The sequence below is a fragment of the Sorex araneus genome, chromosome X, assembly GCF_027595985.1.
Source record: "Sorex araneus isolate mSorAra2 chromosome X, mSorAra2.pri, whole genome shotgun sequence".
In the NCBI taxonomy this organism is placed as follows: Eukaryota; Metazoa; Chordata; class Mammalia; order Eulipotyphla; family Soricidae; genus Sorex; species Sorex araneus.
In genome coordinates, this window is record NC_073313.1 from 361,067,857 (window position 1) to 361,083,193 (window position 15,337).

At 58.1% G+C, this 15,337-nt stretch overlaps 1 protein-coding gene across 1 annotated transcript; it reads left to right on the top strand.

The window, feature by feature from the left end:
* Positions 1-403: 403 nt before the first annotated feature.
* Positions 404-7,548, top strand: TMEM214 (transmembrane protein 214). Its single transcript, XM_004618926.2, has 17 exons — positions 404-1,026; positions 1,811-2,007; positions 2,640-2,790; positions 2,956-3,090; positions 3,333-3,415; positions 3,734-3,839; positions 3,942-4,023; positions 4,493-4,594; positions 4,830-4,971; positions 5,128-5,219; positions 5,412-5,460; positions 5,596-5,706; positions 5,799-5,916; positions 6,084-6,180; positions 6,276-6,444; positions 6,535-6,680; positions 6,789-7,548. The coding sequence occupies exons 1-17, from the start codon at positions 603-605 to the stop codon at positions 6,913-6,915; spliced, it is 2,331 nt and encodes a 776-aa protein (XP_004618983.2). The 5' UTR covers positions 404-602; the 3' UTR covers positions 6,916-7,548.
* Positions 7,549-15,337: the final 7,789 nt, after the last annotated feature.

Genomic DNA, 15,337 nt, shown 5'->3' on the forward strand with positions numbered 1-15,337 from the left:
CTCAGGGCTGACTCTTACCTCGACTTAGTTACATTTCTGGCCTTTCTTGGAAGGGGAACCCCAGCCCTGTGGCCCCAGACTTCCAGGACCCCCCACTAGCCAGCCTCTACACAGTCTTTCCCCTCAGGCTCCACTGTCTTCCAGGCCCTTGGATCAGAGGCTTTTTTTACCCCTTTAAACCCTCAGTCAGGAGCATCAGAAAAATTAGCACTTAGCACTTTCCGGAAAAGGAGGAAACAGTTCATGCTCAAATGTGGAGGTAACTAGAATTCTCCATTTCATCTTTTTTTTTTTTTTTTTTTTGGTGACTCAAGATAATGTTCTTTCTGTTTCGCTGTTTCGTTTGGTTTTTGTGCCTCACTCGACCATGCTCAGGGTTCACTCCTGGCTCTGCAGGCAGGAATTGCGCCCGGCGGGCCGGGGGACCGGCTCAGGCCGGGCGGCTGCAAGGCAGGCAAGGCAGGCGCCCTACCCGCCGGCCCCTCTCCGGCCCAAGAAAGTGTCTGCTGAACAAAACGTACTTAGAAAGACGTGAAGAGGAGAGAAGGAAAGGAATACGTGTTCGGAAGAGAACACGAGCTGGAACGGGCACCGGCGGCCGGATGAGCGAGCTTCGTTTCATCCTTCGAGCCCTACGAGAAAGGCTCGGAAAGGAAAAAACAAAACAGTCCAAGGGCCACCAAGTCGCCAGCACCGTGGCCCGCGCGCGGCGGGCTGCTGGACATCACGGCCCGGGCGCGGGCGAGGGCGAAAGACTACAAGTCCCAGGCTGCCTTGCGGCCGACGTCAGGCGCGCGACGGCCGGCGCGGAGACGTGGCAGCGCGCAGCGCGACGGCCCGGGAGCGGCGAGGCCGGGAGCGGCGGGGCCGAGGGGCGAGCCATGGCGGCCAAGGCGGCGGGCGGGGGGCGCTGGGAGGTGGTGAAGAAGGGCCGGAGGCCGGGGCCCGGCGGCGGCCGTCGGGGAGGCGGAGGAGACCGCCGCGCCCTCGGGGAGGCCAACGGAGTGTGGAAGTACGACCTGACCCGTGAGTAGTCGCCGGGGGGCCGCGACCGCCCCCGGGGCCGGCCGGGGCGATCGCCCCCGCGCAGCCGCCGAGCCGAGCCTCCCGGAGGGGAAACTGAGGCCGGGGGCGCTCGGCGCTGCGCCCAGGACTCGTGTCGGGGCTCTCGGATGCGGCTCTGGGCAGCCCAGCTCCCCCCCTGTCCCTCACCCCGAACCCCGCAGCTGTTCCCGGGCCCAGCCCGGCCGCGCCTCCCCGCAGGGGCCTGAGAACTTGGGCACAGTCTCCGGGACGCTGGGCCGGCCCCTCCTTAAGTAGCCAGCTGGTGGGGGGCGGGGTGGGCAGGGGGCCCGGCCGTGGGAGGAACGACCCACCCAGGGTCCCAACCTGTTGCGCCCCGGCCCGCAGCCCTGGAGAAAGCCTTGGCTGCTTGTCGAGTGTCGGGTCATCACGTGGGCGGCAGGAGGAACTGGAGAAACCCTTGGGTCCCCCCCTCGCCTCTCCCCCACCCAAGGCTGGTTGTCACTCGCAGGTTCCCCCGGCGCTGACCTGATAATGAAATGCCTCTGCCGGGGGTGTGGCCGCGCCAAGGCCCTGGGGTGGATACTCGACCGGGCCGGGCGATCCACACCCCCCAGCACTGCTTGCCAAGGAAGCCAGAGGGCGGGTGCCCTGCCCTGCTTTGGGGGGGTCAGCCAGAAGGAAGGGGCCGGGCGGCAGTGGCTCCCCGGGGAGGAGGTAGGTGGCGGTGCAAGGGCAGGACAGCCCCGCTCAGGGCCGCCCCCTTTCTCCCCGGGTTATTGCCCAGCGCCCATCCAGACCTCCAGCACCCTCTATGAGCGGGGCTTCGAGAAACTCATGAAGCGGCAGAACAAGGAGCAGGTCCCCCCGCCTGCGGTGGAGCCCAAGAAGATGGGGAACAAGCCAGCCAAGAAGGCAGCCCCCGTCGCCAAGCCCGGTCCGCAGCAGGGCCGTTTCCGCAGCCTGGAGGAGGCCCTGAAGGCTGTGAGTTCAGTGGAGGTGGGGGGGGGCGGGGGGCCAAGGAGGCTCCAGGGTCAGCTGAGGGACCGTTGGAATATTTTGGTTTATTGGGGACCACACCTGGCAGTGCTCAGGGGTCACTCCTGCCTCTGCACTCAGGAGTCCCTCCTGGCGGTGCTCGGGAGACCAGACGGGGTGCCGGGATCAAACTGGGGTTAGCCACATGCAAGGCCGGCCGCCCTGCCCGCTGTGCCATTGCTCCGGCCCCAGGACCCCTGGAATGTGGCCACCCTCTCGGTGGAGGGAAGGTGCCCAGGGAAGGACGGGCCCCCTCCCCACCTCCAGTGCAGAGAGGAAATAAATAGGCAGTTTAGAAGGAGCACTTGAGAGGGAGTGAGACAGATGTCCTGGGTTCCTCGGCCTGTGGGAGAAGTCTCTCCTTTCCCCTCCTGCCCTCTGTCTTTGCCCTTGGAGGCAGGAAGGGCCTCCGAGTCTGGGGCCTTCCCACGGGCTGCCCCCTCTCCTGAGCGGGCACGGCCGGCAGCATCGTGGCGTTGCATCGCCTGTGCCCTTTGTCCTCTGGCCCCCTCCTTCCCCACCTCTGTCTGGTCCCCCTACGCCCCCGACTCACCCCGAGGGGCCTGTGTCCCTGGCAGCTGGACATGGCCGCCCTGCAGAAGGAGCTGGACCAGAGCCAGCACGTGTTCTCCGGGAACCCGTCCGTGTGGCTCAAGGACCTGGCCAGCTACCTCAACTACAAGCTGCAGGCGCCGCCGAGCGAGCCCACCCTGAGCCAGCACACGCACGGTTAGTGCCCCCGAGCGCCGTCCCGCCCGCGAGGCCCGCAGGTGGGGGCCACCCAAGCTGTTCTTAAACGGTCCCAAAGGTTCCGCGCCTCCGGGGGGGATGGGGAGGACGCCAGTGGCAGGGCCCTCGGCCTCTCCCCTGCCGCTCACGCGGGGGCCCCCCCAGATTACCCCTACAGCCTGGTGAGCCGGGAGCTGCGGGCCGTCATTCGGGGGCTGCTGAGCCGGGCCGCGGGCTCGCTGGAGCTCTTCTTCGACCACTGCCTCTTCACCATGCTGCAGGAGCTGGACAAGACGCCAGGTGAGGGCGGGGGCGGGCCGTGCTGTCCCGGGCCGGGGGCTTGCTCTCCGCCCACCTTACCCAGTGGCCGGCGGGTCACGTTCTCTCCAGCAGACTCACGTGCTCCCCGGCCACTCCCGGCGGGGAGGAGGCGGTTCGGACTCGCCGAGCCGGCACTGGGGCTTGCGGCCGCCTGAAGGGCGCTTTCCAGCTGGGGGGCCCCCGAGTGGAGCCGGGGGGTCTGAGCACACGGGTCTCTCCAGGGGAGTCGCTGCATGGCTACCGCATCTGCATCCAGGCCGTGCTGCAGGACAAACCCAAGATTGTGACGGCCAACCTGGGCAAGGTGAGCGCAGGGAGGTGGTGGGCCCCGGGCAGGGACCGCGCTCTGCTCGGTCTGTCCGCCTGGGAGGCGGGTGTTGCTGGGCCCGTTCTGTAGATGGGAAGACTGAGGCCCAGAGAGGGCCTGACTTCCTCGAGTCGGTCGGCTAGTAAGTGGCTGGCGTGCGAGGCAACTGCAGCCAGAGCCATAGCACATGCCCTGAGTCACTTTGCTGCCCGTGGCCTGCCCCTCCCCCAGTTGGCATCTCTTCCTGCGTGGCCCGGGGGTGCTCCTGCTTCCCTGCCCCACCCCAAACACCCCCCTTCCCACCCGTGTCCCCAGTTCCTGGAGCTGCTGAGTTCCCACCAGAGCCGACCAGCCAAGTGTCTGACCATTATGTGGGCCGTGGGGCAGGCCGGATTCACCAGCCTCCCCGAGGGCCTGAGAGGTGAGGGGGACACGGAGGGACACGGTGGGGGGTACTCGGGGCCTGGGGGTGCTTCCATACCTGGGCCCGGGCTGAGGCGTCTCGCGGGCTCTGTCTCCACAGTGTGGCTGGGCGTCATGCTGCCCGTGCTGGGCATCAAGTCCCTGTCCCCGTTCGCCATCGCCTACCTGGATCGGCTGCTTCTGTGCGTAATGGGGGGACACTGGGGTCAGCTCTCCCGTTCAGATTGGGTGGGGCGCGGGGGGACACTGGGACCAGCTCTCCCACTCAGACTGGGTGGGGCGTGGGGGGACACTGGGACCAGCTCTCCCACTCAGACTGGGGGGGCACGGGGAGACATTGGGACCAGCTCTCCCGCTCAGACTGGGTTGGATGGGGGTGGGGGGACATTGGGACCAGCTCTCCCACTCAGACTGGGGAGGCACAGGGGGACATTGGGACCAGCTCTCCCACTCAGACTGGGTTGGATGGGGGTGGGGGGACATTGGGACCTGCTCCCCCGCTCAGACTGGGAGGGAGACATTGGGACCTGCTCCCCCACTCAGACTGGGTGGGAGGGAGGCGCGTAGCAGCGTTGTTCCTCGATGCTGATCTGAGGGGGATCGCGGCTGGGCTGGTGGTCTCCAGCAGACCTGTTCCCCCCTTCACCCCAGGATGCACCCCAACCTCACCAAGGGCTTTGGCATGATTGGCCCCAAGGACTTGTTTCCTCTCCTGGACTTCGCCTATATGCCCAACAACTCGCTGACGCCCAGGTAGGGCTTGCCTGGGGGCACGGCTGTGGCGGAGACCCCCACGGAGGCAGGAAGGCCCATCCCGCCCCTTCTCCAGGCGCCCAAGAGTCAAGGCACGGTGCCACCCTGAGGCCTGGAGGCAGGCGTCGGGGCCAGGGTCCCAGGGGTCCCGGACTAGAGAGGTGCAGGCGCGGTGGGGCCCAGGGCGGCTCCGTCCTGGGCAGGCCCCGGGGCCTGAGCGGGCCTCTCTGTCCAGCCTGCAGGAGCAGCTGTGCCAGCTCTACCCACGGCTGAAGGTGCTGGCGTTCGGGGCGAAGCCGGAAGCCACCCTGCACACCTACTTCCCCTCCTTCCTGTCCAGAGCCACCCCCAGCTGCCCCGCCGAGATGAAGAGAGAGGTGAGGATGCCGCCTCTGCTCTGGCCATCCCTCCTGCGGGCTCCTCTGCCTTTGAGGGAGGAGGGGGCTGCCTGGGGCGTCCCCTCGGGGAGTGGCCGCCCTCTCAGCTCTCCCCTCCGCAACGCCCCAGCACGCTCCCTCCTGCCCCCCGAGCAGCTCGTGAACAGTCTGACCGAGTGCCTGACGGTGGACCCCCACAGCACCAGCGTCTGGAGGCAGCTGTACCCCAAGCACCTGTCACAGTCCAGGCAGGTGGGGGGGACACCCCGACCCACGTGGGGACCCCTTTGACCAGGCTCCCAGGCTGTCTCCGGTTGGAGCAGGAGCCCAGCACCCGTCGCTCCAGCCCCTGCCTGTCCGGCTGGGCGGGGGGTTCTGGGAGCAGCCCCTCAGGGCGGGCACGGGGCCGGTGCTGACGGGCAGGGCTTGTGTCCCCACAGCGTGCTGCTGGAGCACCTGCTCGGGTCCTGGGAGCAGATCCCCAAGAAGGTGAGGGGCTGCGGGCAGGCGGGGCCGCAGGGAAGGCGCTGGCTGCCTTCGGCGGAGAGTGAGGCCGGGTGGAGGCTCTGGGGTCCGCTCGGGGTCCCCCCGCCTGTCCTCAGCGCAGGCTTCCCGACCCTGTAGACGCAGAAGTCTCTGCAGGAGACGGCGCAGGCCTTCAAGCTCACCAACCAGGAGCTGCTCAGGAAGGGCGGCGGGAACCCCGACGTGGGGCCCTGCGAGGCGGCCTGCAAGGTGAGCCCCGGCTTCCCTGCCTCAGCCGGCCCCCCTCGCCCTGCCTGGGAGCAGCCGCTCCCCTGACCGCCGCCCACCCCGCCGCCATCTAGGGGCTGCTGCAGCAGGCGCGGGGCCTCCGGCTGCCCTGGACCCGGCTCCTCCTGCTGGCACTCGTCCTTGTCGTGGGTTTCCTGTGCCATGACTTCCACTCACACAGCTCCTTCCAGGGTAAGCGGCCCGGGCTGCAGCTGTGGGCTCTCACTGGGCTCAGCAGAACCGAGGCCCCTTTCGCGCTCAGGAGTCCCTGTTAGACTAAGGTCACAGCCGGGGAGCAGAGAGCAGGCGGCTCCGAGGCCTGTGCGCGTGCCCAGCCTGCTCCCTGCCGCCCCCCGCAGCCTCCCTCTCCGGCCGCCTCCTGCACTCCTCCGGCGTCCTGCCTGCTGGCCAGTGGGCTTGTGCACAGCTCTACGCCTCCAGCCTGCACGGCTACAGGTACCCGGGCTGGGAGGGACGGGGCTCTGTCCCCACCTGGCCCGGGGGGCCTGGGCTGCTGAGGAAATGCCCTCCCGCTCCGTCTCTGCCTACAGCTGGATTGAGGAAACGCTGCCGGCCTGGGGCTCCAGGCTGCTGACCGTGGCAAGGCCCGGCTTGCAGCTGGCCTGGGACCACACCAATGCCACCGTCAGCTTCCTGTCTGCGCACTGTGCCGCCCCGCTGGCCTGGCTGGGCGACAGCCTGCACAGCCTCTGGCAGAGGGTGAGCTGGGGGCGGCGGGGGCGGGGGCAGTCCCGAGGCCTGTGATCACAAGCCCCCTCACCCCGCCCCCGCCCACTCCGTCCACCGCAGGCGCAGCTGCCTGCCGTCCTGGCACGACTCGCGCAGGGTCTGTGGGAGCTGCTGCTGCTGCTGCATGAGCACGTGCTGCTGCCCTGCTGGCGGCTCCTGCTGGACGCGCTGACCCGCGCGCAGGAGCACTGCCACGAGGCGTGCAGGTGAGGCCCGCGCACGCGCAGCCCGTGGCCCCTCGGGGAGGCAGGTGGTGCGTCTGGGCCACGGCCAGGGGCCTGAACGGCTGTCCACCCCTTTGTCCTCTCCTCCAGAGGTGAGGTGACCTGGGCCTGCGTGAGGACGCAGCTCCGCGAGGCCGTGCTCTGGACCTGGCTCCGCCTGCAGGACGTCACCGTGACCTTCTTGGACTGGGCACTGGCCTCGGTATCCCAGCAGTAATGCCTGGCCACTGGCTCCCGTCCAGAGCAGGCCCTGAGTTGAATGACCGAGGGGGTGGCTGTCGGCCGAGGGGTCTCTGTTACTTGGTGCCTGGATTGTGTCTCCTCGGCTGATGGCCGGTAGCCTCTGGCCCAGCTCTCATCTCTGTGGGAAAGGCAGACCTCACCTTCTGCCCACAGAACCACTGGATGCTTTGCTGGCCCTGTGGCACCTGCCTCCCAGCCTCTGTCGCGACTGGTCACTTCCCGCTTTCCCTCTCGTGTCCCCTGCTGTCAGCTTTCTGTCTCCAGAAGCCCCAGATGTCGCAGAGCCCCTTTGGGCAAGAGGGCCTTGGCGCTCCTCAGCTGACAGTCCTGCTGCGAAGATCTTGGCCACCGCGGAAGGATCCAAGTGGACCCCACAGTGGGCAGCAGCTTCCTGGTGTTGCTGCCCGTGGACTTGGAGAGTTCGTGGAGAGGGCCCCTGCACTGGCCCTGCTTCCGCTGCCCCCCCGCCAGTGCTGTCCCCCGTCGGGACGGCAGTGCAGATGGCATGCGCCATGGGTCCAGGGGCCCTCCCGGCTTTTCAGGGCACAGCTGCGGCCGTGACTGCTGGCGGTGCGTGCAGGATGAAATAAAGGACGTCTGATTTCTAGCAGTTTCTCCGCGTCCGTTTCCTGCCTGTGGGCTAGTACTGCTCATTTCTGGACAGTTCTGTGGGTCAGGCCGCAGTATGGGAGCTCTAGCAGGGAACCCCATTGTCCTCAAGGGTGCCCGGCTCCGGTCCTGAGCCGCCCCTGCTCCCCCGTTCATGTTGTCTGGGTCAGGACCATGATTCGTGTCCCAAGGTTTGCTTTGTCGGTGTGGCAGATTGTATTGAGAAGAGCAGGCAGGGGGCTGGGGAGCTGGTGAGACGAGAACACAGGCATGGCGCATGCAGGGCCCCAAGTCCGGCCCCCGGCACCACCTGGCTTCCCGGACACAGTGTAGGCCTGGGGAGGGCAGGCTGGAGAACGCAGAGGGCTACAGGCCATGCCTGAGCTCGGCGCCCGCGCTGCCAGGAAAAACCCCCACATGGCAGGGTCTGACCCCCGCCCCTCAGCTGGAGGTGTGGCCCCGTGCTGCTTGTTCGGGGGACCCCGAGTATGATCACTGGCACTGAGGAAGACAGGAGCGCGTGCTTGCCATGTAGCAGGGCCCTGGGTGCAGTCTCGAGCACCGTGGGTCAAGCACCCTTGGCGTGCCTGTCACCGGAAGCATTATCGCCATGTTTGTTTTGTTTTTGACAAGTACATGGATCTTTCAGTCCTCAAATTTCTTTCTTCGAATGTTTGGAAATACAAGTGGACCATGGCTCCGGTGCCTCGGGCTGGTTTCTGTCCCCACCAGGGGACCGGGCAAGTGTGATGCTGTCCATCTCCAGGGGGCTGCTGCCTGCCCGCCACTGCAGATTCCTACTCGAGTCCTCATCGTCGTGGGACTCTTCCCTCAAGCATAAGCACTCTGGCAGCCCACCTCACCCTTTCTGCCAAAGTCGGCCTGCAGGGGCCCGGGGCCTAGCAGTGATCGGCAGGCCTGTCTGGGGACCCCAAGACTACCATGTCCTTTCTTACCTGTCAGAATTAACAGGACCCTTGGGGCTGGAGCCATAGCACAGCGGGTAGGGTGTTTGCCTTGCACACGACTGCCCCGGGTTCAATTCTCAGCATCCCATATGGCCCCCTGAGCACCGCCAGGAGTAATTCCTGAATGCATGAGCCAGGAGTAATCCCTGTGTGTCACCGGGTGTGACCCAAAAAAAGAAAAAAAAAATAAAGAATTAACAGGACCCATCTTTGCATCAGGAATCTAGTAACTTTGGGCTAGAGCAGTAGGACAGCAGTAGGGCACACAGCCTTCCATGCGGCCAACCCAGTTTCACTCCCTGGTATCCCATACGGTCCCCTCGGCACAGAGCCAGGAGTCAGCCTGAGCACGGCCAGGTGTGGCCCCAAAACAAAAGGAATCTAATAACTTGCCTGGGTTTGAGGCAAATTGAAGAAGGGTTTTGCTGGGAGCCCAGTTGGCAAGGGCACAGGACAAGAAAAATGACGCTCTTACCCTGTCTCAACTGCAGCCCGCTGCTGGGGTGACAGTGCTCAGCCTGCAACGGCCTCCCCACCCCTGCCCTCTGCCCAGGTTCTGGCTTCCCACTGTGGTCACCTTATTTCTTGGGGGATTTTTGGTTTGTTTTTTTTTTTGGGGGGGATTGTTTGGGGGTCACACCTAGTGGTGCTCAGGTCACTCCTGGTGGGCTGTTTCTACAGCCCTTGGCTGCCAACAACAGGCTAGCGGGGGTTCCCACCACCTTGCACCAAGGTACTGACACCTCACTTAGCCTTTATTTGTCCTGGTTTTTGGGCCATACCAGGCGGTGCTCAGGGATCCATCCTGGCAGGACTTGGGGGACCCTATTGGGTGCCGGGGATCAAACCCGGGTCTGCCATTTGTAAGGCAAGTGCCCACCGTAGTGTCCCCGTCTCAGGTCCGAACTGTCTGACCAATACCAGAATGATAGAGGGAAAGCCCAGCATTGTACCAGCTGCCCATAAAAACTGACCCAGGCATCCAAGTGATTCGGTTTTGCTGAACCAGAAGGCCAGGCTGGGCCAGCGCGTTGAACCCAGGTGCTGACAGCAGACAGTGGGCGGTCTTGTCCCTGCCCCTTCTGAAGGGAACAGACATTTCAGCCACATCTGGACAGCCGGGCTTTCCCGCACAGCCAGAGCTCCCCCGAGAGTGAGCGGGAGGCTGCACCCCTTTCCTGCCCAGGAATGCTGCTCTCTGGGCCTGCCCACACTCCCTCCCGGTCCTCGGCTTACCCACTCTGCAGCCTTCAGCTTGGGACAATGACATGCCAGGCATGGAAGGTGGCTGAGCCCACACCCGGGGCCTTGCTGGTGGTCCCCATGCGCCACAATGCACAGGTTGAATGTTTTCCCTAGACATGGGTCGGCTGGTCCTGGTCTGTTCCAGAGTGACCCACTTAAGTTGTATGACCCCTGAGCGTTTTAGTGCATCTGTCTCCTAAAGGAGCTTGGCTCTATCTAGGTCAGACTCCCAAAGCGGGTGATCTCAGGGGCGTATAATTATGTGGGGGGGGGGGGGGTTGGGAGGGGCAGTAGTAGTCTCAGGTGCAGGACGGGGTACTTGGTGTATGTTCACTTTGTAAAGGGTAGATCCCCAGGGTTCTGTTCTGTTGTGTTTTTTTTTTTTTAAGTTTGGGAAGCTCTGCTTTAGGTAAACATTTAAGGAGATGCATCCTACATTCTATTCATGCTTCTCTTAAAAGGGCTTGAGGGATGTGGACAAAGGCTCTCACATCTTTCCTGGTATAACTTTCCATCATCCATTTGTAGTGGGCAATTCCACTGTGTGGGAGGGAGCAAGTGTTGATGGTCTGTTCTGCCTACCAATAAAAGCATTAGAATTGAACATGGCACTAGATAAGACTTGCTGCTACTTTTACCATATTAGCATAGCAATTACTAATAATAGGCTTTGTTTTAAGAGCAGATTTAGACTCACAAAAATCAAACTAAGGGGGCTGGAGTGATAGCACAGCGGGTAGGGCATTTGTCTTGCACGCGGCTGACCCGGGTTCGATTTCCAGCATCCCATATGGTCCCCTGAGCACTGCCAGGAGTAGTTCTTGAGTGCATGAGCCAGGAGTAACCCTTGTGCATTGCTGGGTGTGACTCAAAAAGAAAAAAAAAAAAAACAAGCTAAGGGCTTGAGAGGAGAGAGTAGGAGGGTTAAGGTCTTGCATGTGACTAACAGTTCAATGCCCAGCATTGCATTTGGTCCCTGAACAGGACAGGAATGGCCCCTGAGCAATACCCTGTGTAGCTCAAACTTTCCCCCCCACCCACGCAAACTAAAAACCCATATCCCTCCTTCATTCAGACAACCCTCCAAGGTCATTAGCATCAGTGATGAATGACACCAAATCCACAGTTTAGATGACAGTCACTCTGGAGGGACCCTTCCCATGGGGTCTAACCCTAACCCTAAGCCTAACCCTAAATTGGCAAGAGCAGTATGACATGGGATCATGCCGTTTCCTGCCCTCCAAGCCCCCGTGTCCCACCTGTTTGCGCTGAGGTACCACGGCTCCTCCGATCCTGGGTCCTGCCTTCGTATTGCCGAAGTAACACCAGAATGTCCCCGAGTTGGGGTAATACGGCGTGTGGCCTTCAGAGGCGACTTCCTCCACTTGGCGATGTGCATTCAGGCTTCCTTCCTGTCTCCTTAGGGCTCGGTGGGCCTTTTTTTCTAGCATTAAATAATATCCCATTGTCTGCCTATACCACTGTATATTCACTTATTTAAAAACCATCTTGGATGATTCCAAATTTTGGCAATTGTGACTACAACTGCTATAAATAGCTGCATGTGGTTTTCTGTGTAAACATGTTTTCAATTCATTTTTGGTAAATACCAAGCAGTACAAGTTTAGCTTTCTTTCTATTTTTTTTTTATTTTGGGTCATACCTGGCAATGGTCAGGAATTACTCCTAGCTAGAAGAAATAAAACCATTTTCAGATTTTCATATAACCTAGTCCTATATAGTTTTCTTTTCTAAAATGTGATACTCCTTTTTTACTTTTGGGCCACACCTGTCAGTGCTCAGGGCTTACTCCTGGCTCTGTGCTCAGGGACCATATGGGGTGCTGGGGATCAACAGAGTTGGTCGCATGCAAGGCAAATGCTCTCTGTACTATCACTTCAGCCCGAAAATGTGGTACTTTTATCTGACTTTGTTGTCAAGAGTAATTGACCGGGGCTGGAGTGATAGCACAGCCGGTAGGGCGTTTGCCTTGCACGCGGCCGACCCGGGTTCGATTCATAGCATCCCATATGGTCCCCTGAGCATGGCCAGGGGTAATTCCTGAGTTCAGAGCCAGAAGTGACCCCTGAGCATCGCTGGGTGTGACCCAAAAAGTAAAAAAAAAAAAAAAGAGTAATTGATGTCAGTAATGAATCAGAAAGTGCCCTTCCTCTCTCGTGTTTTTTGTTTCTAAGTGTTAAATAATTATTGTTGCTCTTGTTTAAATGCTTGGTTTTAGGTTGGGAGAGTTAGCACAGGGATTAAGTCACTTGCCCTGAATGTGGCCAACCTAGTTCAATCTCTAGCACTACATATGGCCTTTTAAGCACCACTGGGAGTACCCACATATACCCACATACATATACATATATATGTATATATATATAAATTTAAAAAGAAGTGTTTTCTTCAACTCAATGTAGTGCTGGAAGTATACTTGCCATATATACTTCTGGAGAGGGAAGCGGCCCCCTCCTCCATGCACCCCTGCACGAACATACCCCGCCACTGCCCAGGGGAGCTTCTTTCTTAATCCCCAATTGGGCAAGAAAATTAGGCAAGAAAAAGTTATCAAGGGCATCCAGATAGGGAAGGAAGAAGTCAAACTCTCACTATGTGTGGATGGCATGAAACTATATTTAGAATATACCAAAAACTCTCCGAGGAAAGGTCCTAGAAACAATAGATTTGTATAGGGAAATGGCAACCTAAAAAATTAAAACACGAAAGTTCGTGGCTTTCCTATACGGAAATAATGAGAGAGAATAGAGAGTAAAAAATGTTATTCACTATTGTGCTTCAGAAAATGAAGTGCCTCAGAAACAGCTTAACTAAAGAAGTGAAGAACCTGTACAATGAAAACTATAAGATATTTTTTCAAGGAATGAAAGAGGACACGAGAAAATGGAAATACATGCCCTGCTGATGAATTGGGAGCATTAATATTAAAATGGCAATATTCCCAAAGCACTGTACAGATTGAGTGCAGTCCCTATAAGGACACTGACAATATTTTCCTAAGGCATAGGTCAAATACTCCTAAAATTCATATGGAACAATAAACCCCATGAATAGCTAAAGCAGCCCTTGGGAAAAAGAACATGGGAGACATCACTTTCCCCAACTTCAATCTGTACTACAAAGCAACAGTAATTAAATTAGCATGGTTACCTGAAATAAAGACATACCCTCAGATCAATGGAATAGAGTTGGATATCCTGAGAGACCCTCAAGTACATGATCAATTAATCTTCAGTAAAAAAATATATGAAGAGCAAGAAAAGTCTCTTCAACAAGTGATTCTGGGAAAACTGGCCAGATACATAAAAGAAATAAAATAAATTCAAATTGTATTGACTTTTATCTTTCTTTACAGATAATATTCTATTATGTAGATGTACCGCAGTTTATCTGGTCATCTATTCTTGGACACTTGGGTTGTTTCCAGATTTGGTTATTGTGGATAGTGCTGCAAGGAACATAGGGTGTACAGTGCCACTTATTATCTGGTGCATTAACAAAGATTTTAAAAATAGCAAATGTGGGGCTGGAATGATAGCACAGAGAGTAGGGTGTTTGCCTTGCACTCGGCCAACCTGGGTTCGATTCACAGCATCCCATATGGTCCCCTGAGCACAACAAGGGTAATTCCTGAGTGCAGAGCCAGGAGTGACCCTTGTGTATTGCTGGGTGTCACCCAAAAAGCAAAAGCAAATAATAATAATAATAATAATAATAATAATAATAATAATAAATGCCCATTGGATGCAATGATCAAAATTGATACAATTTCATTAAGTAATTTGGGGCTATTTCTCAAAAAGGCTTCAAAGTCAGTATTCGTAAGCAATTCCAGTCCTAAAAATATATAGCGATTTTTTTCTTAAGTAAAAAAACTAGGGGCATCAATGATAGTACAGCTTGTAAGGTATATACCTTGCACCCAACCGACCTAGGTGGCTAGGGTGTTGGTTTGTCCTGCAAACAGCAGACCCGGTTCTATCCCTGGCATCCCATTTAGTCCCCTGAGCCTGTCAGGAGTCACCCCTGAGTGCAAAGCCAGGAGTAGGCCCTGAGCACTGTCAGGTGTAGTGTAAAAACTAATAAAATAAAGCCTATACAATATCTATGAATAACATTTGCAATGTTTTGAGTGTTTGGGGGGGGCTCAGGGGACCATATACGGTGGTGGGGAATCGAGCTCATGCCCAAAGCAAGTGCTCTCTACCTGCAGTACTATCGCTCTGGCCCCGTTATGAACATTTGTTAATAATGAAAACTGGGAAAAAAAAAATAATGAAAACTGGGAAACTGTCTCAATAAGATTATAAAAATTTCAAAAAATTGCTAAAAATAAGCTAAAAATAACTATTCAAATGGTAGTTCCAAATAATCATTAATGAAACAGGGAAAATGGCTACAATAAATAGAGCTCAATTTATTATCATTTTTATTTTGTTTTGTTTGGGGATCATACCCCACGGTGCTCAGGGGTTACCCCTGGCTCTGCACTCAGGAATTACTTCTGGCGATGCTCAGGGAACCATATGGGATGCTGGGGACCGAATCCTCATGGATCAGCAAGCACCTTCGATTGATCTAGCCTCTACAACTTAGTTTATAATTTTTTAAAGGATAACTTAAAATGCCTCCATCTCAGAAGGAAAGTGTGGCAGTTCCTTAAAGAGCTAATAGCCATATCATTATCATCTGAGCCAGCAATTCCACTCTGAAGTGTGTCTCTAAGAGAAAACTTCTATCCACACGGACACTCAGGCACAACGATCAGACAGCGCCACAAGTGGGAGCTGCGCAAATGTCCAACATTAGTGCATAAACGAAGTGGCAGATCCATACCGCGGAATATTATTCATCCTTCAAAAGGAACTGAGTGCTGATAGTGGCTACAGTTTGAACGGGTCTCAAAAACACCATAATGAAAGAAATGGACAAAAGGCCATGTATTTCAAATTTCCGGAAGAGACAAAGACAGAAAGCAGAGAATTGACGATTGTCTCTGAAAGGTTGGCGTGGGGGTGGGTAGGGGTGAGTGAACAAAAGGTATGCGACATGGGGGTGGGGGGGCGGGGAGGGATAGTCTGAAAGTTCCAAACTGGAGAGGTGACATTTGCACATTCGAATGTGTACAATGCCCCGCAATCGTCCCCACTAAAAAACAACAACAACAACAACAACACAACAACAACCAGTTCATTGTATTACTCAGTTAAACAAAAAGCAACGGGACTGAATTCTAACACTGCTGCCGCGCAGCTGGGAGCGAGAGGCCAGGCAGAGGGGCGAGCTCGGCGGCCCGGAGGAGAGCGGGCCCCGGCCAAGGGCGCATCTGCACCCGCACAGCCAAGTCCAAGCCGCGTTCGCCGCCCGCGCTTGGCCGAGGTGCCTGCGTGAAAGCTGGTGCTGCGGGGAGCCGGGAGCTCGGTACCCAGCTCGGTACCGGCCGGTGCTGCCCGGACGGCGCCGGGCCCGTGCCCGCGTGCCCTGCAGGAGGCGCAGGGAGCCGGCCCGAGCTGGAGAGGGACGCGGGTCCCTCCTCCGCGCACCCCTACACGC

Excerpts from the sequence above, each read along its gene's own strand:
- TMEM214 (XM_004618926.2), top strand. The coding sequence starts at position 603 with ATGAGCGAGCTTCGTTTCATCCTTCGAGCCCTACGAGAAAGGCTCGGA. Across the intron at positions 5,707-5,798 it reads CCTGCGAGGCGGCCTGCAAG|GGGCTGCTGCAGCAGGCGCG; the intron begins GTGAGCCCCGGC and ends GCCGCCATCTAG. Across the intron at positions 5,917-6,083 it reads CTCACACAGCTCCTTCCAGG|CCTCCCTCTCCGGCCGCCTC; the intron begins GTAAGCGGCCCG and ends CGCCCCCCGCAG.